Consider the following 23,066-nt stretch of genomic DNA (forward strand, 5'->3'; position numbering starts at 1 on the left):
CCCCGCCTCTCTGTTTGTTTCCTCTCCACCTATCCTCTCCTCTATCCCTCTTCTATCCGCCTCCCACTCTTTCCCTATTTATTTCGGAACCCCCTTCCCCTCCCCCTTTTCTGATGAAGGGTCTAGGCCGGAAACGTCAGCCTCTCTGCTCCTATGATGCTGCTTGGCCTGCTGTGTTCAACCAGCCCTGCACCTTGTTGTCTCGGATTCTCCAGCATCTGCAGTTCCTACTATCTGTGGTTATTAGTCAGTCATGTTTGCAGCTGTTCCTCGGGAAAGTGTCCAACGCCCAACCAGCTTCAGCGGCTTCATCAATAACTTTCCCTGAAATATAAGCTCAGAAGTTGGGGATATTTGCTGATGATTGCCCAGCTTCAGAGGAGGTGTGGGACTTGCCCAGAGTGACGTGCTGCAAAATGCCAGGCAATGACTCACTCTAATGAGTGAACCTAATTGTTGTCCCTTGACGTTCAATGGCATTGCCGTCTCTGAATTCCCCCACTATAAGCATCCTGCAGGTTATTATTGACCATAAACTGGACTGACCACATATGTACAGCAGCTACAAGAGCAGGTGAGATGCTAGGAATCCTGCAGCAAGTAACTTGCCACCTGTCCACTGTCTTCAAGGCACAAGTCAAGAGTGTGATGGAATACTGTTTACCTGTCTGGATAAGTGCAACTTTAATGGCACACAAACTTGACACCACCCTGGACAAAGCCCGTTTGATTAGCACCACATCCAAAAACATTTACTTAATCTATCACTGATGCTCAGTAGCAACAGTGTGTACCATCTACAAGATGCACTGCAGAAATTCACCCTGGCTTATATGGCACCTTCCAAACCCCTGATTACTGCCATCTAGCAGTACAAAGACGGCAGATACATGGGAACACCACCACCCATGAGTTCTTCTCCAAGCCACTCACCATCCTGATTTGGGAATATATGGCTGTTCCTTCAGTATTGCTGGGTCAAGATCCTGGAACTCCCTACCTAGCATCCCAAGTGCATGGATTATGGCAGTTCATGAAGGCAGTCCACCGTCACTTTCTCAAGCAAAAAGGCCCACATCCCATGAATGGATGAACTTTTTTAAAAAAATACATACAATATTTGATACTTTGTTGTCTTTTACATGTAAAAAAGCAAACCTAAACACACAATTCAACATGCATACAAGGTAATGGTATGATGCGTTTGTATCACCTAATGAGGGAGGCGATGAGAAGGACAAAAGGAGCCCTTGAAAACTTCCAGAAAATCCCACAGCCTTAAAAAGAATAATTATTTTTGTCGCTGCTTCATTGCTGTTATTTTTGGGGGGTTAGAAGTTATATATTAATAAACGTTTTGCAACCTCCTGTGTGGAGAGTATAGGCACAATAGCTAACTGAATGAGCAGACTAGATGGATAAAGTTATGCTTTTTGAATAATCAATGTTACCTCTTGAGTGCTTAATAGGATTCATTTAGAGATCCCTGTGAGTGACCATGTTAGGGATTTTAATATTCTTTTGTCACGTTTTTGGAATTCTTGAGGCATTTGGGATAATTTATATAAGATACTGTTAAGTTAATTCTGGAATATCAGCAATCACCTCCTCAGTGATCACATTTCTATAAAATGAATTAGAGCCAGTTAATATGTTTATAAAAAGTAAAAACTGAAAGAACTGCGGATGTTGTAACTCAGGACCAAAAACACACATTGCTGGAAAAGCACAGCAGGTCTGGCAGCATCTGTGAAGAAAAAGTCAGCGTTAATGTTTCGGGTCCAGTGACCCTTCCTCAGAACGCAATTTGGACCTGAAACATTAACTCTGATTTTTTTTTTCTTCACAGATGCTGTCAGACCTGCTGAGCATCTCCAGCAACTTCTGTTTTTGTTGTTGTTTATAAAAAGTCTTTCTCCTTCTGTTTGAGATAAGGAGTCCTTCAATATATTTTCCTCCTGAACTATGTAAGAGTAAATTTGTGAATTGTGGAATATTAATGTTGGAGAGGCTGTCATCCAGAAAAACAGAAGCCGTTTTCATGATCAACTAAATTTGGTGATCACCAGACAAAGTTGGAAAGGATTTGAATTGAACACATTTGTTTTTTTCCCCTAGGTGGGTCAAGATGGCAGCCAAGATGTCTGAAATGCAGCTCTGAAGTTTAATGTCTTTTTTTTAAATATTAGTGGGTCAGAAACGTTTCTCACTAGCAATGTGGCATTCTTTGCTGCAATCTATTGCAAGGGCAGTTTTGGTATAATTTTTATTTGCTCATTTACACGTTTAGTTAAGAATATCAGCTGGTTACTTTCCCCTTAATTTCAAAGAGTGCAGTTTTCTAAAAGGCAAGAAAAATACATGCAAGATCACAGTAGCCAGTTCGCATGCAAGAAGCTTGATTATTACAACCCTGTGATTTACTATTGAGCAGTAAAGGTTTTTAAAGGACATGTGAAGCTCTTTGGAATCAGGAATCGGTCTCCAGGCAGCAGACCCCATATGTAAAAGATAAAAAGCAAAGTGGCAAAAGGACTGGTAGAAATTTGGGTCTCACAATGATCGATCCTTATGTCACCTGTTGTTCACAATTTGTACTAATGATTCTAACTTTGGAATCATGCAATATTCAAACTTGTGAATGACACCAAATTGGGGGTACAGTTAGGAGTTACAAGAAGAGATGATAAACATGCCGAGTGAGTATATAACTAGCTAGCAAACGAATTTTGATGCTAGTGAGGTATTATATTCGGTAAGGAGAATTTAAGAATTTAAATGGAGTAGAAGAATATAATTTTAGAGCAGTGAAACACAGGTATGAAAGAAGTGACAAATGAATAAGACCATAAAAGCAAACCAGGAATTAACTAGGGCTAATTTCTAGAGGGATCTGATTGTGAAATGGCCCGAGATAGAAAAGAATCAGGAATTCAGATAGGGAAATCAAAGGAAGCTTCTTTACAAATCAGTGGTTTGAACATGGAACTTGGAAGTTGTTGTCTGAACAATGTAAATACATTTAAGGTAATACGAGGTGAACGTATAAGGGAGAACAGAATAGAGGGCAGGAGAACCATAAGGCAATTTACATGGAGTAAACTTCCCAGATCTTTTCTTAGTGTGCCCAAGTTTTTGGTTTCACCTGACTGCACAGCATTGGAAGGAGAATGGGTGTTGGACTTGTAGGGTGTTGACTGGCTGGATTTCTGTAAACAAACTCTATCCGTTTATTTGCTTTTGTTTTTGCAGCAGCAGTCTAGCCTCAGAAGACAGACCACAGGGTCATGCCCCCCAGTTTAATAGCATTACCTCTGCATGAATGTTCCTAATAGTATTGCAGTATTTTGCAGGTAGTATTTTAATACTGTAAGGTTGTTAATAGATATAGAAATCTATAAGAAATTATTTCCCATAGGGAATGTTAGCCCCTTTTACCACGAATAAGTAGAATTTCTTGTGGTTACATGATTTTTTTGAAGTGTTAATGTCTGTCCTGCTTATTATCATTCAAGCAAAACTGCACAGATTATATGTGCATGACTGGAAGAAAAAAATTGGAGTAAACATAGTTTTTAAATAATACTTCCAAGCAGAAAAATATCAGTTTGGAAGAAAAAACAAATTTCAGAGCATTGTCAAATTTTCTCATCTAATGAGTGGTCAACATTTGGAATGGACCTCTAGGCAGAAAGTTGAAACCTAGTGTCCAGCTGTTCCGATAAAATGGCTATAGCCATTTTATTTTTAAACTTAACTTCTTACCCAGAAATTCTTCCCTTATACAGAATACGAAGAAAAGTTATTAAAAAGAGAAAAGAGCGTTTGACACATGATCGTGCCTGTAGGCAAGAAATTTATGCACATGAATATGTAAGTATATCTGCCTTAATCATAATTCTAATGTTTTAATTTTAGAAGCATTTTCAATCAAATTCTTTCAGAGATAGTAGGAACTGCAGATGCTGAGAATCTGAGATAACAAGGTGTAGAGTTGGATGAACACAGCAGGCCAAGCAGCATCAGAGGAGCAGGAAGGCTGATGTTTCGGGCCTAGACCCTTCTTCAAAAAATCTGAAAATAGCCATCTGTGACTGGTGGCGAGCAAAATGGAACCTAATACATACCTTAACAAATACAATACGGGAACAAATATAATTTTCTGAAGAAGGGTCTAGGCCCGAAACGTCAGCCTTCCTGCTCCACTGATGCTGCTTGGCCTGCTCTGTTCATCCAGCTCTACACCTTGTTATCTGCAATCAAATTCTGTTTGGATTTCTGATTAACTGACGTACTGCTCCCATAAAGGAATAAAAATTAAGAATTAAGTGTAGAGTTCTAAGATATAGACAAAATATTTAAATCCTTGGGCATTCACTTCATTCTATCCCCATATGGAAAATTGTCAGGGCCTGGAATGCTGTGATTCTGTTCTGTACAGTTGAATTCTGAAGTGTGTAAACGTGCCATGATGCACTAAGTTTGTAATGTTGGGGATGCAGTCAAGTGCCATGTGAAGCAAGGGCTAGATTAGTTTGCAGAATTGGTGAGATGTTGACTTTCAGGCAAATCCAAATATATTGCATCCGCTTCTTCCCATTTATCCATTCTGATCGTTACCTCTTCAACGAATTTTGAATAAGCTTGTCAGGCATGATTTTCTTTCATGAAGCCATGCTGCCTCAGCTTGATAATATTATGTATTTCTAAATGTTGTGCTATTACCCTGTTATTGTAGACACAAACATTTTTTTCCAGTAGTAGCCATTAAGCTAACTTCTCTAGTGCTACTGTAGCTTTGCTCTTTGTTATTCCATAGAAAATAAGTGAGAGGATTGTCATAATTACTCATTAAATCCATAAAATATTTGAGATTTTGATTGGAATTAGATTCTAAACCTTCCATGTTGTAGGTGGAGCAGGTTAGAAGATTGATTTAAGAATCAACTTGAATGAAACTGAATTTCAAAATTCTACTTTGGAAGAATGATGCTGCTGTAGTCAACTACAGTGTTTGTATCTTACGGTTTTTATTCTTATTTTGTGCAATTCAGGAAATGCAAACAGTAGGAAGAAAGCCCGGTAATCCAGAAGATTCCATTGCAGCCGGAGAAGTAATTCTAACTGTTAATGTCTACTCCCCTATTATATTTGTTAAGGTACGTATTAGGTTCCATTTTGCTCGCCACCAGTCACAGGTGGCTATTTTGAGGATCCAGATGTCACACATACCAGTTCTCTTTGTTAAAAGAGGTTAGTAATAAACACCACTATTCAGCATGTGATCTCAGTACTCATTCACACAATACATGCATGTTAACTTTAAACTAAAAACCAAAAGAACTGCAGATGCTGTAAATCAGGAACAAAAACAAAGTTGCTGGAAAAGCTCAGCAGGTCTGGCAGCATCTGTGGAGGAGAAAGCAAAGTTAACGTTTCAGGTCCGGTGACCCTTCCTCAGAATGCAGTTGTGTGTTAACTTGAAGCTAGTTGAAAGCACCTTGGTAAAATGGTAAAACAAACTGTAGTAGGTGTTGCCAGTTTCATAGAATGTATTGCAATTGGTCACTCTGCCCAGCTATGGTGTTTTGGCATTTATTGACACCACCGCAACCTCTACCCCACCACCCCCCCCCAACCACCACCACCACCACCACCCCAAAAAAAAAGTCATGGCATCAGTTCATCCTTTCATCCTTTCATCATATCTTCTCATTCCCAGTTTTCTCATGCATTTGAATACTTTCCTTTTAAAAGGATTAAGGCTATTGCTTTACCTGCTTCCTGTAGCTGGGTGTTCTACATTCTAATTCCTCTCTAAGAAAATAATGTCTTCCTTATTTATCTATTGAGATTATTAGTGGTTGTCTTCAATTTGAGTCTGGTTTAGATTCTTCCACAAGTGGAAGTATTCTGTCTACACCAATCTTTGCTATCTTATTAATAATCTTATGTTCATTTATCTTCTCTAAATCTTCTCTTTTCTCAAGATAAAGGTCCAGCCCATTCAGCCTTGAAAGTGAAATCTGTGTCTGGTACCATTCTTAGCTTTTTTGTATTTTCTCATTATCTTTACTATAAACTTTGCATTAATTCTGCCATGCTGTTTTATTCCATGAGTTTCAAGTTTTTTGGCAAGCTTATTATGTGGCACTTTATCAAACATCTTTTGGAGATCCATATCTACAAGATAAAACCATTACCCTCACCAATTCCCTCATTTGCTCATCTAAAACTCAAGCTATTAAATCCGAGACAACAAGGTGCAGAGCTGGATGAACACAGCAGGCCAAGCAGCATCATAGGAGCAGAAAGGCTGACGTTTCGGGCCTAGACCCTTCATCAGAAATCTGATGAAGGATCTAGGCCCGAAACGTCAGCCTTTCTGCTCCTATGATGCTGCTTGGCCTGCTGTGTTCATCCAGCTCTGCACCTTGTTGTCTCGGATTCTCCAGCATCTGTAGTTCCTACTATCCCTATTAAATACGATTTGACTTTAACAAATCCATGTTGGCTTTGCACAATTAATGCAACCTTGACCAAGTAACTTAATTTGACTAGGATTATTGTTTTCCACAAGCTTTCCTGCCATTGAGTTTAAATTGACTGGCCTATAGTTGCTTAGTTCATCCCTTCTTTTTTTGAACAAGTAATGTTTGCAATTCTCTAATTCTTTGCTACAACTTCCATTTCAGAGGAGAATTGCTTGTGGTAAGTAACTTTCTACCCTTACTTCCCTCAGCAACTTCCAGAAGCATCCTATCCTGGAGACTTAACAGCTTTAAGTATGACCACAGTGGCTCAGTGGTTAGCACTGCTGCCTCACAGCGCCAGGGACCCAGGTTCAATTCCACTGTCGGGCGATTGCCTGTGTGGAGTTTGCACATTCTCTCCCTGTCTGCGTGGGTTTCCTCCAGGTGCTCCGGTTTCCTCCCACTGTGCAAAGATGTGCATGTTAGGTGGATTAGCCATGCTAAATTGCCCATAGTGTTCAGGGATGTGTAGATTAGGTAGGTGAGAGGGGGATGGGTCTGGGTGGGATGCTCCGAGGGTCGGTGTGGACTTGTTGGGCCGAAAATTTGACGATGATGAGCCCTGTGTTTATTTGGACCTCCACAGTTTAAATAATTCAGTATCTTTTTAAGTTTAACATGTTAATTGCCAAAACTATAATATTCTGCTGACCGACTTTAACACCTGCAAGCTATTTCCCATGTGCCATTGCTGCCAATCTCAATCCTGTTTGTGTTTTACATTGAATTAACTCTTCCAGCAGTGGTTGGTATATAATGACAAGGGTTATGTGCCTGATTGGATTTTCTCATGTTGATTGCTGAGCCTGATTGTAACTGCTTTCCATTCACTATACATCTTATTTACAGATTGAACGTAAAATATTTTGCTCTTTATCTTAGCTATTCACTATATTAAAAAGTCACCAGTTTGCAAATGAACTCTGAGGCACGTTAACATACACCAATGTTGAAAGAGTTTTGTTTTACTGATGGTTACACAACTTACGTGCTTGTTTGTTGTTGTCTTTCTTTAATAAAATTACACTGCTTTTTAGTTCAAAGACATTTTAATGCCACAGAACGATTTCAATTATTTTCCCACAGCACAGGGAGAACAAACCCCACCACACCCTACTTGTGTTGGGTAGTCAGAGATTAACTGAGCTAAGAGATGCCATCTCTTGTGTCAGTGACCTTCAGATTGGTGGAGAATTCAGCAATACTCCAGACTTGGCTCCAGAACATATTAGCAAGGTATTCATTTTTGATCCTTTCAGTCCATTTAGACTTTGGGTATTTCCACCTGTCAAATATGGTCACCTTTCGAACAAGGTTGCTGTGCATGTTCTGTTAAGTTATTTTTCAAGGACAAACTTGGCATCTTTGAGTTTTGTAATTCATTTTCAGGCATGCACAGCCTTCACAAGTGACCATTTGTCAAGCACATGCACAGATAGTGAGTGTCAATATGTAATTCCATCATAAATAGCATTCTTCCTGATCCTAACTTTGTTTGAGTCTCAAATAAAATGCAAATTTACAGATAATATTTTAAATGCCACTTAACTGGAGCAAAGCTAATATTGCAGTCTCCATTTACTAAACATTTGATTGGCAGAGAAGTAGAAAATGCCATCTGTGAATCATGGATGTGCCTGTTAATGTGAATCGAAACAAAGGGATAGCAATACAGATGAAGATGCTACAAGAAGGGCACCAACAGACAACTTTTGGTAGACTCCAACAAATCTGTTGTATTCAGAAATCCTATTCATCAGAATTCAGGCCCCAATCCAGAAATTTGAGCAGATGACCTCCTTTGACATTCCAGCAAGGGGAGGCAATGGCCTAGTGGTATTATTGCTAGACGGTTAATCCAGAGACCCAGAAAACTCTCTGGGGACCCAGGTTCGAATCACACCACGGCAGATTGTGGAATTTGAATTCCATAAATATCTAGAATTAAGAATCTAGCGATGACTGATTGTTGGGGAAAAGCCCATCTGGTTCACTAAAGTCCTTGAGTGAAGGAAACTGCCATCCTTACCTGGTCTGGCCTACATGTGACTCCAGACCCACAGCAATGTGGTTGACTCTTAACTGCCCTCTGGGCAATTAGGGATGGGCAATAAATGCTGCCTAGCCAGCAATGCCCTCATCCCATGAATGAATTTTAAAAAACAGTGTAGTACTGCTGGGATTGATACCTTTTCAATGAACTGTTAAGCTGAGATCCCCTATACCCCCTTGGGTAACACAATTATCCTTTGCAACTTTGAAGAAGACAAGGGGAGTTCTCACTAATCTCCTGGCCCTATTCAACTCTTAGATAACATTCATACAAACACAGTAATAATCGGATAGATTATTACTGCTGTGGGACATAGCTATACATAAATTGGTGGTCACGTTTCCTACATTGTAGCAGTAGATCCAATTCAGAAATATTCAAATGACTGGAAAGCATTTTGTGTTGTTTGGCGATGCTACATAAATGAAAGTGCTCATAAGTAATACACATTATTCACTATTAAGACCCAATCGATCCAGTGAAACATAGCCCAGTTGGTAGAGGTCTTCCTGCTAGATAGCTTTGACAGTATGTCCAAAAGCACCAAACTGTACACCCCTTCCCTTAGGAATAGTACTTAAATTGACACTGTTGCATGTCCCAAGTTACTATGTTGCTATCCTGGTCAACAATGCAATTTCTGAAAATTTGCCATTGAAAAAATATCTTTTTGCTGTCTCCTGTTATTGATGATTTGAAGAATCTTGTGTGATTGTTTTAATGAATTTGAATTTTGATCATCTTTGTTGCATTATTGGATACCAATATTGTGAAAGTATTGTAAGTCTCTTTTAATGCTCTGTCAACTATTTTAATCTTTCCAGCAAAGTATGTAATATTTCTGCCATTTCACTGTCATTTTTTATATGGATTCCTTGGTGGCTCTGTCCCTACCTTGATTTTATTTCTGCCTGTAGAAAGTCTTGCTATTTCTTTTTATGTATCTTTATCACTAAATTTTGTTTCATTTTCATCTTCCTAATTAATTTTACATTTATTTTCTGAACTTTTGGTATTCCTTTTCCTTATTCTCAGCTTTGTTGTTTATTACTTTAGTTTGTACCTTTAATTTCATTTTTGCATTTTTAAAAATTATTTCTGTCCTAGACCACTGCGTTGTCGCAGTGAATCCCAACACTAGGTGCAGGGATAGCACCTCATTTCCCCTTAAGCACTTTATAGTGTACAGAACTCAACATTAAGTTCAACAACTTCAGGCAATAAACTCTGTACTCAATTTTGATTAAAGGCACACACCTCTCATTTCTCTCCTCTTCTTCCATCCCTAGACAGTAGAACTGACTAGTTTTCTGTTAATAACACCCAACATTAACACCACCTGTTCATCTATTTCACCCCTCTGCTACCATGGTCTTTTGCTCTGGACTAACTTTACCATTTGTTCTAGTCATCTCTCCCCTTTTTTTCCTACAGCATAGCACCCGTCACTTTTCCAAAAACCACTCCCCCATCCAGTTCGTATTGGACTGAAAATGTTCTCTGTACAGGGACTGCTAGACCTCCTGAGTTTGACCAGTAATTTGTTTTTATTTCAGACCCCCAGCACCCACAGTACTTTCCTTTTTCATTGCTAGCTTGTTTATTCGTGCTACTTACTGGGAAATTTCCAAGATTCTGTTACCCACAATTTTAAATGTTTCCACTGCTGCTTTATTAATGTGTTCGTCTAGAAGTTGTTTGCTTACTTTTTAGTTCAATGCTCATTCTCGTCCTCTTCAAATCATTTTTCCAGTCTATTGCAAATAGTTGTTGTTTCATTTAATTGCTTTTTTATGTTAAGAATTAATATGTAATTAATAAAAATTAACTTTTTTTAAAAAATAGGACTTGTACAAGTCAGCCTTTTTCTACTTTGAAGGAACTTTCTATAACGACATGAGATATTCTGAGTGCAGAGATTTGAGCAGGTACAGTAGCTCTCATAAAATATTTTTAGAGTATCAAATGGATTGGGAATATAACAATTTGTCTCTGCTATAATAAGATCTTGTAGCCTTCAAAATAGTAAAACAGCCCAAGGTATCTCAATAGATTTATCAAACAAAATTTGATACCTAGCCACATCAGGAGCTATTAAACAAATTACCAAAAATATGATCAGAAATGTAGGGTTAAATGAGTATTTTACAGAGGGAGAGAAAAATCGTGAGATGGAGGTTTGGGGAATGCTATTCTGAGTTTGAGATCAAAAAATCAAGGGTGCTCAAAGACTAGGATTGGGGTGCAAAACTCAGTTGTCAGACTGGAGGAGATTACAGAAACATGAAGAGGTGGAGCCATATAAGTAAGCAAGTGTAGGGGGCTTGAGTGAATAAGGATTGGTGCATGTTGGGACTTTTGGTTTTTAGAGTTTTGGTTGACCAGAGGGTAGAGTGTGAGACACCAGCTGGAATTGTCTTAAGGTTACGAGGATTTCAACAGTCTATGACCTAAGGTTGGGTGTCTCTACAAAGATGAATGTTGTAATGTTGCAGATATTTGGCGGAATACAAGAAAAGATGGAGGAGGACTTGAGCTCAAGGCAAGAGGGGGGATTGTAAGTGTCCGTTTGGTTAGGGGAAGCAAGGTAAGCTTTAATAGAATGGTTTCAGTCATAGTCTTAGCGCAGTCCATGAGCTCCTGTCACTTATCGGTGATTGTGAAAGTGACAAGTTAAAAAGGACAGACTGCAGTAGTGAAAAGAAACCAGAATTTTTTTGTTGCCAGGGATGATCCTGTTGTAATGATCGTTTTAGGCAGAGGAATGTCGAACCCTAAGGAGCCAGCTAGGTCTGGCAGTGAATTGCTGAACCAGTTATTTCCTCTATCTCCTACAGTCTATTCTTCGCAGTAGCTGCAAAAATGTGGTAGGTGTCATTCAACTCTACAATGAGCATTAAATCGGGTAATTTTCAGCAAGGTTCATAACTCATTGGTTAAATGTGGCAGATAGTCATTGAAGAAAGTTTTTTTTTTTTAATATTGAACTAAAGGTCCCAGCTGTGAAAGGGGAAAGAATAAAAAATGAAATTTAGCAATGACTAAAGCTTGAGACAGCCACCAATTTGTTATCATTCAAGTGAGTTGTAACTTTTGCTATCAAACACCATTTTTGTTTGGCACTGCTTCCAGGGTAAAAAAAACTTCCAGTATACGAACTAACTCATGTTTAGCATTTTGACACAGCAATGTCCCACCAGTGCTCTGAATGTCAACTTAGATTTTGTTTTTAAAATTGGAGTTGGGTGAAGTAATAACTTGACTAGGATATCAGGAAAGTACCACTATCCAATTTTGGATCCTCCCTGCTAATATACTGGATCTGTATGTGTTGCTTGATAGTTGCCATTGCCAATTAGCTTTTACATCAGAAGTACTTAATCAGCCAAACACTGCTTGTTTCATTTAATAGAATCTACTTTGCTTGCATTTTTGTACTTTCACAATCAGTTTTGCTTTATTAGACTAGTTCTCTCTACCCTCTTTTAGGACCATTATTGAATGGGCAGAGTCCCATGACCGAGGCTGTGGGAAATTTCGAACAGCTAAAATGGAGGACTATACATTCAATGATATGTGCATTAAGGTTGGCTATCCTTACTTGTATTGTCACCAGGGCGACTGCGAACATCTCATCATAATCACAGATGTCAGGTACAGCCATGGATTTTGGGAAAGTACCAATATCTTCACAGTGCAAAAGATATTCATACTCTGTCTACATTATTATATTAAAATAAGAAATTAAGGATCAATGAAATTCATGAAGTGAGTTACATAATTACTCAATCCAGGGTAGTCTTTATGAATGAGTAATTATTAAGCAGTGAAAGAGCCAAATCATTAAACCCTTATCGCTACCCCAAGACTACCATCCTTTTCTCTTTTTATTCTGGTAATCTTTGTATAGTGTCTTCATATTTATGAATTTTGATTTAGTTTATTGGAAATAAGACAAAACGAATGGTACCATTTAGTCTGGCTGAGTGTTTTCCCTCTTGACTGGTTATATTGTGGTTGCACCAATTCAAATGTAGGCTACTGATCTGGACATCAGTTATGAACTGTTCTAAATTCAGTTTGATTATTATGTTGGCAGAAAAAGGGCAAATTGCTCCCTTAAATCTTGTAATAAAACACCCTTAGTTTGTATGAATGGCCAGAGAAACACTGAATGAAATACACTAGTTACAATACATTTTTGAGCTACAGGAATGTCTTGCTAATGGTCATGCATAGATAAACTATTATATTAACTTGGATAAAATTGATTATTGCAGCAGCTCGTTTGTGAATTGAACATTGTTAATTTTCTGACAACTGACATTTCTCTAGCTTTATTAACCTTTAGGGAAAATTAATATTGTAAAGCCAAATGTTACTTTTGAAAATTCTTCTGTATCCTCAAAGACTGGACATTTTCTGAAATTCAGTTACTGGATTTGAAAAAGATATATTTGTATTTAGAGAACTATTTTAATTTTCACTCTTTCCCCCTCGTCTTTTCTCTCCAAACCTGAAATAGAATCATCTTGATTCAAGGACATCTATCTACCCTCCAGTGCCCTAAAAATTCATCAATTTTATATTTGGGCATTGATTTGTGTATTCACCTGCAGGAAAGGCTTTGGAAGGTTTGTGGAGCCTCCCCATGGGAATGCCACCAACTGCATGTTCCCTTAAAAGCCATTTACTATTCTGACTTGAGAATATATTACCATTTCTTCAGTGTTGCTGGGTCATAATCCTGGCCTGTGTGACTACTTCAACTAAGTGGACTGCAGCAGTTCAAGAGGGTAGCTCATCATCTTCTCAAGGGCAACTAGGGATGGACAGTAAATGCTGGCTCACATCTCTTAAAAGAATAAACAGAAGGATGCAACTGAGCTTGATCCTGTGTTTATCCATACTTGTTCACCTTCCAGCAGGGGTAATTGGATAGCTGTCATGAGCAGGAATATGTCTGTTCCTCTCTTGCATTTAAGGGCGTTGAATCCAATCAAATTATCCCAGTATGCACTGATTTGATTTGGTTTGATTTATTGTTGTCACGAGTACCTAAGTGCAGTGAAAAGCTTTGTTTTGCAAGCAGTACAGGCAGATCATAGCAAGCAAGGACATACAGATCATAGGGTGTTTAGACAGAGTGAGGCATACAGGTTACATTGCACAAGAGATGCGCGAAGCAAGATCAACATTATTTAAAGTTAGAGAGTCCATTCATCAGTCTAATCACGGCAGGGAAGAAGCTGATTTTGACACTGTTGGTGTATGTTCAAGCTTCTGTACCTTCTGCTTCATGGAAGAGGTAGTTTCTCTGGTGCATCTGTAAAAGTTGGTGAGGGTCCTTATGGACATGTCGAATTTCCTAAGCCGCCTGAGGAAGAAGAGGCATTGTTGTGCCACCTTGACCGTTGTATCTACTTGGGAAGTCCAGGACAATTCTCATTGGTTAGCGTCACTTCTAGGAACTTAATGCTGTCAACCTTGTCAAACTCTGCCCCATTAGTGTAGATGGGAGGGTGTTCTCCTCCTCCTTTCTCAAGTCAATGATGAGTTCTTTTGTTTTGCCGACATTGAGAGAGAGGTTGTTATCAATGCACCATGACAGCAAGACCTCTGTCTCCTTTCTGTATTCTGACTCATCGTTGATTGATATCTATCCTACCACAGTTGTGTCATCAGCAAACTTGTAGATGGTGTTCACAGTCATGGGTGTACAGGGAGTACAGTAGGGGGCTAAGAATGCATCCTTGGGGAGCTCCAGTGTTCAGGGTTATCGTGGAGGAGGTGTAGTCATCTATCTTCATTGATTGCAGTCTGTGGGTCAGAAAGCTGAGGGTCCAGTTGCAGAAGGCAGAGCCAAGACCTAGGTCTGAGTTTTGAGATCAGTCTGGAGACGATTATGGTGTTAAAGACGGAGCTGTAGTCGACGAGTAGGAGTCTGGCATAGGTGTCCTTGTTGTCCAGATGTTCTAGGGAAATGGCGTCCACTGTGGACCTGTTACATCGGTAAGCAAATTGCAGGAGATTGAGACAAGCTGGGAGGCTTGAGTTGATGTGGGCCGTGACCAGACTTTTGAAAGCACTTCATGATTATGGAGGTCAGAGCCACTGGGCGGTAGTCATTAAGGCATGTTGCACGTGCTTTCTTAGGTACTGGGATGATGGTGGTCTTCTTGAAACAGGTAGGCACTTCGGCATGTAGGAGGGAGTGGTTGAAGGCGTCAGTGAATACCTCCGCCAGCTGGTCTGCACAAGATCTAAGTGCACAGCCGGGGATTGTATCCAGGCCCATCATTTTCCTTGGGTTGACTTTCAGGAAGACTGATCTGATGTCTTCAGTGGCGATGGAGGGAACAGGTGTGTTCAGAGCTGTCGGGGCAGGTGACACCGCGCCATTGACATTCTGCTTGAACCAAGCATAGAAAGCATTGAGCACATCAGGGAGGGATGTTTTTTTTTCCCCGCTATCTTGCTCTGCTTCATTTTTTATCCCTTTTTTTAGGCCTCTCCACAGGCGGAAGATGTTTGTATGGTTGGTTTGAGCCTCTAACTTAGCCCTCTGTTAGCATCTCTGATGGCTTTGCGGAGGTCATATCCGGATTTTCTGCATAGGCCTAGGAGAATTCAGCTTGGAACTTTCCTCATCAGTCTGGTCATTGGGTAAACTCTAAACCGTCAGGACAAAAGGAAGACTTTTTGATATTTTAAAAAATATTTCTTCTTGTTTATCATGAAATTTGACAAAAATTGTCAATAGCACTCAGTTCTTTGGAAAGAAAACTATTTGTGCTTTTCAGTCTGTAATGCCTTCTTTGTTTCTCCAATTCGCTATTTCCTATCACTTGAATCATGTATCCTGTTGTATCCTAAAGAGTGACAATTAGGACTCTGTTTCTCCATCTAAGCCATTAGTATCGCTCCGTGGTTGATCTAGCAATTAGGAAGAAGAGGCTTGTGTTTTGCTCTGAGAAATGCATTGGAAACACTTCAAAGACAATCAATTATGTTGAAGTACAGACACTGTTATTTAGGCGCATCCAAAAACTATTTTGATGATAACAATATTCCAAAAAAAAAGCAATGGCCAATCAATTCAGTGGTGACCAGTGCATAGCTCACAAGCTTGATATAACCCTTCTGTTGTGTAGGTGTGGCTGTTTGATTTTTCAACATGGAGTTTCTCCAAAGTGGACTTCTGCACAATTCGTCCAAAAATTGGTCAGACCTTTTTAGTGGTTTTTGTCCAGTGCAAATCAGGTTGTCACACTAATATATAAAAAAATACAATTGAAAAATGCCATCAGCACAAAACTGGCTGTGTCCTCTGCTTGAACTTATTGCTGTGACATGTTGCATCTATTTGCGGAACACAGGTGTTTTTAAAATTGATTCCTTCTTAGGCACAAGAACACCAAGAGCCACAATTTAAAAGTCTTGAATATAATTTTATCATTTAGTAAAACTGACCAAGGGACCTTATTGAAATAGGTGAATGCTGAGAAGATCGGCTCCTCAGTAGGGAATCTAGAACTAGGGAGCACAATTTAAAAATAAGGGACCTCCCATTTAAGACCGGGATGAGAAGAAATGTATTTTGAGGGTGGTTAGTGTTTGAAATTTTCTTGAATATATTCAGAGCTGAATTGGTCAAATATCGGATTGACCATGGAGTTGAAGGTGATAGGAGCAGGTGGGAAAGTGCAGTTAAGGGCATAATCAGATCAGCCATGCTGTTATCGAATGGCAGAGCAGGGTTGATAGGCTCAGTGGCCTATTCCTCTTGCTATGTTCCTATAACTCGTAAATTCTTCTATAAAGGTTTATTGGTCAGTAAAATTGATTATTGTAACATAAAGAATAATTCAAATACAATTCCATTTGAAATCACATGTTATTCTGGATCAGATTTTAAGTCAGTTGGAAGGATACCAGTGTTACCTGGATGATATTTCAGTCACTGAGAGAAACTAAAAAGACCATCTCTGCAATTTAGATGCTATTCTGAAGAGACTTAAATATTATGGCTTATGAGTGAGGAAAGACGTGAATTTTTTAAATTTTCCATTTAATATTTAGGCTATGTCCCTTTGCATAAATGACTGTACACGGCACCTTCAAAATAAAATCCATAATAGAGGCACCAGAACCTAAACCACACAAATTTGCTATGTTCATTTTTGGTCTTGCTAAATTACCAGAAGCAGGTGTGTCCCAAATCTTACAACCGTTGTCCAGCCATTGTGCAATTTATTATTGTAGTTGTTTCTCCCACGTTACCCAATGGTGAAGAGAAGCTTTAGCATCAAGATCATTTAAACAAACTAAGAAAAGAAACTAACAATGCACAGAAGCTCTAGGAATCATTTTTAGCATTAGATGATTCCACCAAGACCTGTATGGCTGTGAATATGCAATACTAATGGACCACAGGCATTGACCATAGTATTTGGGTCTCATGCAAGGAAACCTTCTGTAGCAGCGAGCCATATGCAGAGGTGGAAGTTATTGCTATTAGCTCTCACTTATACAATTAAACATTGGCAATCCAACTTCCATGGGAATACTGATATTGTCCAAATTGTTTTGCATATAAATGAGTCAACTCATTTGATTTCTTCCATTAGGCATGGGAGACCAGTTTTTGTATGAAAATGTTTCTCCTGTTTAAAAATGTGTGGATACAGCAATCACAATATTATTTGTGTGTAAGATTTCTTTGCTCTCGCTTTTGCTTCTTTTGAGTGTTTTGGTGCTGCAATTTGTTTTATCAAAAAAACTCTATTACAATTCTGCCAGCATCCCCTGCCTTAAATAAGCGGGAATAAGAAGTGAGAATTGGGCAATGTAACTTTTCTATTGTTTGTTTCTCCCTCAACTTGTTGCCATTCCCGAATCTGGAACAGTCTGTATACTTATAACTGAAGTAAGATATTCTTGATGAGTTTGCAATCTTCTGCACTGTCACATAGATCTGAAATGGTGCAATACCAAAGTGCTAAAGAAAGGAATTTTTTTAAAATGCCAGAATTGTAAGCATCTTTAATCATTCAAAGCAGAACGTAACTGTACACCAAAGTAGTACTTGCCCTCCAAACGCAGTATGCTTTGTGCTTATGTGAAGTATAAAATTGATGTTAGCACTAATGCCTATTTATTTGCTGTCACAGAATTGTCCATCATGATGATTGCTTAGATAAAACCCTGTACCCATGTGTGATCAAAAAGCACTGGATGTGGACCCGGAAGTGTTCTGTTTGCAAATTATACATAGTTCGGTAGGTAGTGCACTGCGTTATAAGGTCTTAAAAACACTCCACACGTTGTGAATCAAACGTCACTTTAGACTTTCCAGACGAACCGCTGACATAATCTTTGCTGCCCAGCAAATCTAAGAAAAATGTAAAGAACAATACCTCAAACTCTTCATTGCGTTCATCAACCTGACAAAACCATTTGACTCTCTAAATCAAGACACTGAATTGTGCTCCAAACATGTGCATGCCCAAGAAACTTGATGTCGTATACAATTCAGAAAGACACCATTTGGGTCTATCCTGGCTCCCTGCAGGACAGTCCAGTCAGTCCCAATTCCCAACGTGGTGCCATGTCCCCAGCAAATTTATTTCCTTTAAATCCTCATCTGATTTTATTTTGAAGTCATTGATCATCACTGTTTCTCCACCATTCTTGTGGGTAGTGAAGTGGTTATTACCACTTGCTGCGTAAAAATGATTGTTCTCAGACCCCTGCATCTGTTTTCCAGGAAGCACCAGATTCCTTGGGACCTAACTAGAGTTTCATGATTTATTGCTTTCATACTAAATGCTTTTATTTGTGAAGCATAGGATCCCATATGCTTTGCTAGCCACTCTCAAGATGTCATGTCACCTTCAAAAATTGATGCATGTCCCTTTCTGTTCTTACACATTACACCATTATGTCTTATTGCCTGTCCTCATCCTTTCTGTAACATGCATTCTGTTTTTGTATTCTTTGTAGTCCTTCTTAGTCTGCCGCTATCTTATGCAGTACTGACTGATGCTCTCACTTTATGCACCACATTCTTTTCTACTTCTTTGTGCTAGTGTCCATCCTTCTGCCAATTAATGTAACCGTTCCCCTCTTGCCCTGCCAACCATAGTAGTGAACCTCTCTATGAGAATATTAATCCCATTCTGTTGAAGTGCAACCCATTTCTTTATGGCACCAGCTAAGGGATACATATCCAATGTCCCCAGAATCTGAAGCCCTGCCTGTTGCACCACGCATCCAGCTACAAATTTAACCTTCCTTTATCCTATTTCTACTCTTGCTGGTATTTGGCAAACAAGGACCTAATGCAGAAACTTTGCCCACCTGAGTAAAAGTCCTCCTCAAATTGAGGGACAGCTGATAACAGTGATCCACATAGTGGCACAGCCAATACATTGCTCATTGAAGTTACTTTGGGTTGCTTATCACCAAACTGGAATACATGAAAAAGTGGGCAGAAGCCATCTTTCTATACATTTTGTAAAAAAAAAAAAAAAATCCACCTGCAACTGTAGCAGTAGGAAGAACCTAAAATGAGATTTTTCACATCTGCAAAGTAAAAATATTTTCAAAGGTTAAGAAATTGAATATGAAATCACCAAACATTAGTAATACCATCACAGATGTGTTCACTCTAGTTTCAACTTTGTGTGCAGGTCTCTGTCAGACAAGATATTATTTATGATATTCCTGAACTTTTTACAAATGTAAACCTATAGTGTGAATCAAATAATGCCAGTTTAGTTTGCATGATTCAGTTGAAGGAGATGATTTTGTAATTTTATTTACATGATCTGGTTAATCTTATCTCATTTAAATGATCAGTATGGAAAGTTGCATGTAAAAATGTGCTAAGCTTTGGGTTTGTTATTGAATAACAAATGGGGTTAAAGTCATGTTGATAGCATTTGTTTGTAATGTCCTGTTAAAAACTTTTATATTGTTTGCAACCCACGTCAACCTACTAGTTAAATTCCATTTATGTGGTAGAAGTACTGTTATTGGTACTTAGTGTATAAACCTACATGCAGCTGTATCACAAAGGCAGAAGGTTCTAAAAACTATTTTCTGCAATTGAACTTTCAAAAGCATAGCAGTTCTTAATCATAAATCATAGATACAGTTGGAAAAGCTGCATGATGCTGCATTATTTGACATACTTTATAAATAATGTGTCAAGCTATTGCTGAAATTATCTCCCCTTTTCACACAGACAAAAGCAACCCCAACATCAGCTTGTCTGCTAATTCCAGAAGTCTTCCCGTACTCACCACCTGTAAACCACCCAAGTGACTTCTTCCCAAGTGACTTCTTCCACACTCAGGAAACTCTCAGCCTCTGAAACAGCCATTATTACACAAGACACACCCTATTTAAACCAACCAAATGCAACAGCTGAAAAGAGAACACCAACACTCACCATTCTGTCTTTGAGTCCAATAACTCTAAACCCAACCTGGAATTAGAAATTTTGATCCTGAGAAGAGCCCCCAATTTGTTATGGACCAGACGAAACCCCCTCAAAATATTAAGATAGCCTAGACCCCAGCTTATTTTAAAAGGCAAGCATAATGTGTTGTGCTCCGGATGCAGTTTGGTCAAACCAACAGGCTTGAAGCAAAACGCACTTTATCATTACACTCCTGTTAAAATACAGACAAAGTAAGAAAACAAAGTTTGACTGTAACTTTATCAAAATACTTAATAAGATAATATATATGTTAGCTACCACTGATTAGCTGTTCCAAGATAGTAACATCCCATAAACAACCCTTGGCAAAGGCAAATTTGGCAAACTAAACTGTTTCACATGCAATGTTTCTCCAATCAAGGAGAAAAGAAAGTCAAGAGAAAACTCTGAGAAAGAGAACTCGAGTGTTTTGTTGTAGCAGAGAGAGGCGTCTTGCAGCTTCTAAACCCCGGTAGCTACTGAAAGTTGAACTAAAATCCTGTTTCTGGGAGTTTGACCCCACGCTTTCACACTGCTTCTTTTGTTCCAATGCTTTTTTTAAAAAAAAAACACCAAGCCTCACAAGCTGTTTACTTAATTGGCTTGGAACAGGCTGCTCATCACCTCTGCATTTTAAAAAAAATCATGAAAAAATACTCCTCTTAAAAGCATAGTATTGTCACAAGTGCACGGGAGTTAACTTGTACCTGTGTTTTTCTTTCATGCTAATATCAATTGTTCTCCCTCTTTGCTGGTCAGATTGCCTGTTTACCAAACTATAGTGACCCTATATCCAGCAGAAAGTTTTGTTCAGATAGAATCAGTTTGGAACAAATAGGTTGTTCCCACAAAAATATGTACAGCATCCACTATTGAATACATGTAATAAAGTTGATGAGATGATTTGTTCCAGCTAATGTAGGATATTAAAAATCCTGGAGCGTAGGATATTGAAAATGTCAATTTCCATTTAAGTATAATTTTATAAAATTGTCACTTTTTTTTTCTCTAGGTGGGTGACCAACAATGATAATTTTGCCCCTGAGGACCCAGCCTTCTTCTGTGACACGTGTTTCAGGATGCTTCACTATGATGCTGATGGCAATAAATTGGGAGAATTTCTTGCATATCCCTATGTTGATCCGGGAATATTTAATTAAATGCTATGTCAAAGTAGCCTGGTTGACTACTAATATTTTCTTGAGGTTTAACTGAAATTGGTGGAAAATTTGAACTGGACTTGCACAATTGTGTATGGCACCAACATTTTAACAAGGCTTACATACTTAGATATTCTCAAGAATAATTGTGTGCAAGCATCCACTTCCATACTGTCAAAGTTGCTTTAAAATCTGTTGAATTAAATTTCAAGGTATCTTGTTTTAAACAATAAGCTGAACAGATTCATGACGTTGACCAACAAAGATGGTAGCTTATGGAACAATGCTGGAGTTATACCCTTTTGGTGATTTCATATGTTAGTTACACTCTGATTCATTGTCACTCATTCTTCTAAAGGATTTTGTTCTATTCTCAAGGTTGTCTATTGTGGAAATTAACGGGTTAGACACGTCTGTATTTCTGAAATTTGGATTCAAACCTAACACAGAATTATATGAATGGAAGTCGCTGCTTGCTGGCTGTAAAGGGGCTTATTTGAGATGAATTTTGGGGAGTCTTTGTTCTGTTTCTGGCAAATAGTGTCCGTTGGTGTAAAATCTCAATTTGGCACCACTTGCTAAACTTAATTAGAGATTAAAAGATAATTGTTATACTGATAGTGTTGGATGTCCCTCTCTGAAGGTGGTGTACTGTGTTGATGCAAAAAGTTCCATCTCTAACCTCAATCACCAAATTTTAAAATGTTTTGTAATATGTTAATTTAAATGTTTTTCTCTCTCTCTCTCAAGGAATTGTGACCCTTTATTATTGACAAAGTAATCCAATAGATACAATTTAAAACTTTATGTTCATCACTGAAGTAAAATAACTTTGTACATAGCTAAGTCTTCTGCTATTTTCACACACCCCAATGGGCAGATTGCATAATTCTGTGAAATAACATTTATTGATGAATGATTTGCCTGTCATGGTTATTGTATTTGCAGTGTGTTTTCTTCCTCATGTTAATGGTGAAGGTAGATACTCTATTATTGGCCTTTTGGGGGCAGAATATTTAGATTACTTAGCTATGTTTTCCTACTTTCATGAAGGAATTTTTTTGGGTAGCAGGGTGGTGGTTGGAGGCAGGCTTTTACCAAATTGTATTTGAAGAAAGCCCTAGACACTATCTTCCCACCATGTTCCCAGTTTAAGCTTGAAAAATTCTCAACCCCTGTTTGAGAATTGACAGTTGTGGTGGAGGAGAGAGGAGACCTGAGAACAAGAGGGGTGGGGATCCTTTGTAAATGGGGGCTTCTCTGTAAGAACAACTGTGTCTGTCACTAACTCAAGTCAGACTTCCGTGGTGGTTATACCTGCATTGGAGCTTGTGACCCAACTTAGGGGTCCCCACTCACACCTTAGGAAGCCCTGTTATAGGGGCTAGATATTGAGGTGCCTGGAGTGATATTATATTGCACAACTGGACTGATTAGTCCTGATGATATGTTTACAACTTGTTTTTCTGTCATTGCTTTGCCTTCTTGTTTATTTCATTTATGTAAACCTGAACTCTTGACGTGTATAAATTGTGAATCTAGTGACATTATTTCCAATTTTTATTTCTACAAATAAAGTGGATTTTGAAGTTGTTTATTTTAATTTTGTATTTATGTTGTGGTGTTCTTCAATTTCTACATTACCAGTATCTGGTAGTTATAATACAGATGTTTGCTCTACCTAGTGGTAGAACACAAGTACTGCAATATGTTTTTACAGTTTTAGGAAATCCTTCATGGAGGACAATTTTCTTAAGAGTCATAGAATTGAACAGAATGGTCCAACTTGTTCATGCCCACCAGATATCCTAAATTAACCTAGTCTCATTTGC

The 23,066-nt window shown here is 38.6% G+C and overlaps 1 protein-coding gene across 1 annotated transcript in view; it reads left to right on the forward strand.

Annotated features, from left to right (window-relative positions):
- The window catches only part of snapc3 (small nuclear RNA activating complex, polypeptide 3), a 36,091-nt gene extending 13,254 nt beyond the window's left edge, over nt 1-22,837 (forward strand). Inside the window, exons 3-9 of the mRNA XM_048594465.1 lie at nt 3,789-3,873; nt 5,055-5,159; nt 7,620-7,769; nt 10,432-10,514; nt 12,076-12,240; nt 17,760-17,867; nt 21,087-22,837. Coding sequence (XP_048450422.1) covers nt 3,789-3,873; nt 5,055-5,159; nt 7,620-7,769; nt 10,432-10,514; nt 12,076-12,240; nt 17,760-17,867; nt 21,087-21,234 — 844 coding nt within the window. The 3' untranslated portion in view covers nt 21,235-22,837. The remainder of the gene's footprint in view (nt 1-3,788; nt 3,874-5,054; nt 5,160-7,619; nt 7,770-10,431; nt 10,515-12,075; nt 12,241-17,759; nt 17,868-21,086) is intronic.
- Nucleotides 22,838-23,066: the final 229 nt, after the last annotated feature.

The sequence above is a fragment of the Rhincodon typus genome, chromosome 3 (genome assembly GCF_021869965.1).
Source record: "Rhincodon typus isolate 14 chromosome 3, sRhiTyp1.1, whole genome shotgun sequence".
Taxonomy (NCBI): Eukaryota; Metazoa; Chordata; class Chondrichthyes; order Orectolobiformes; family Rhincodontidae; genus Rhincodon; species Rhincodon typus.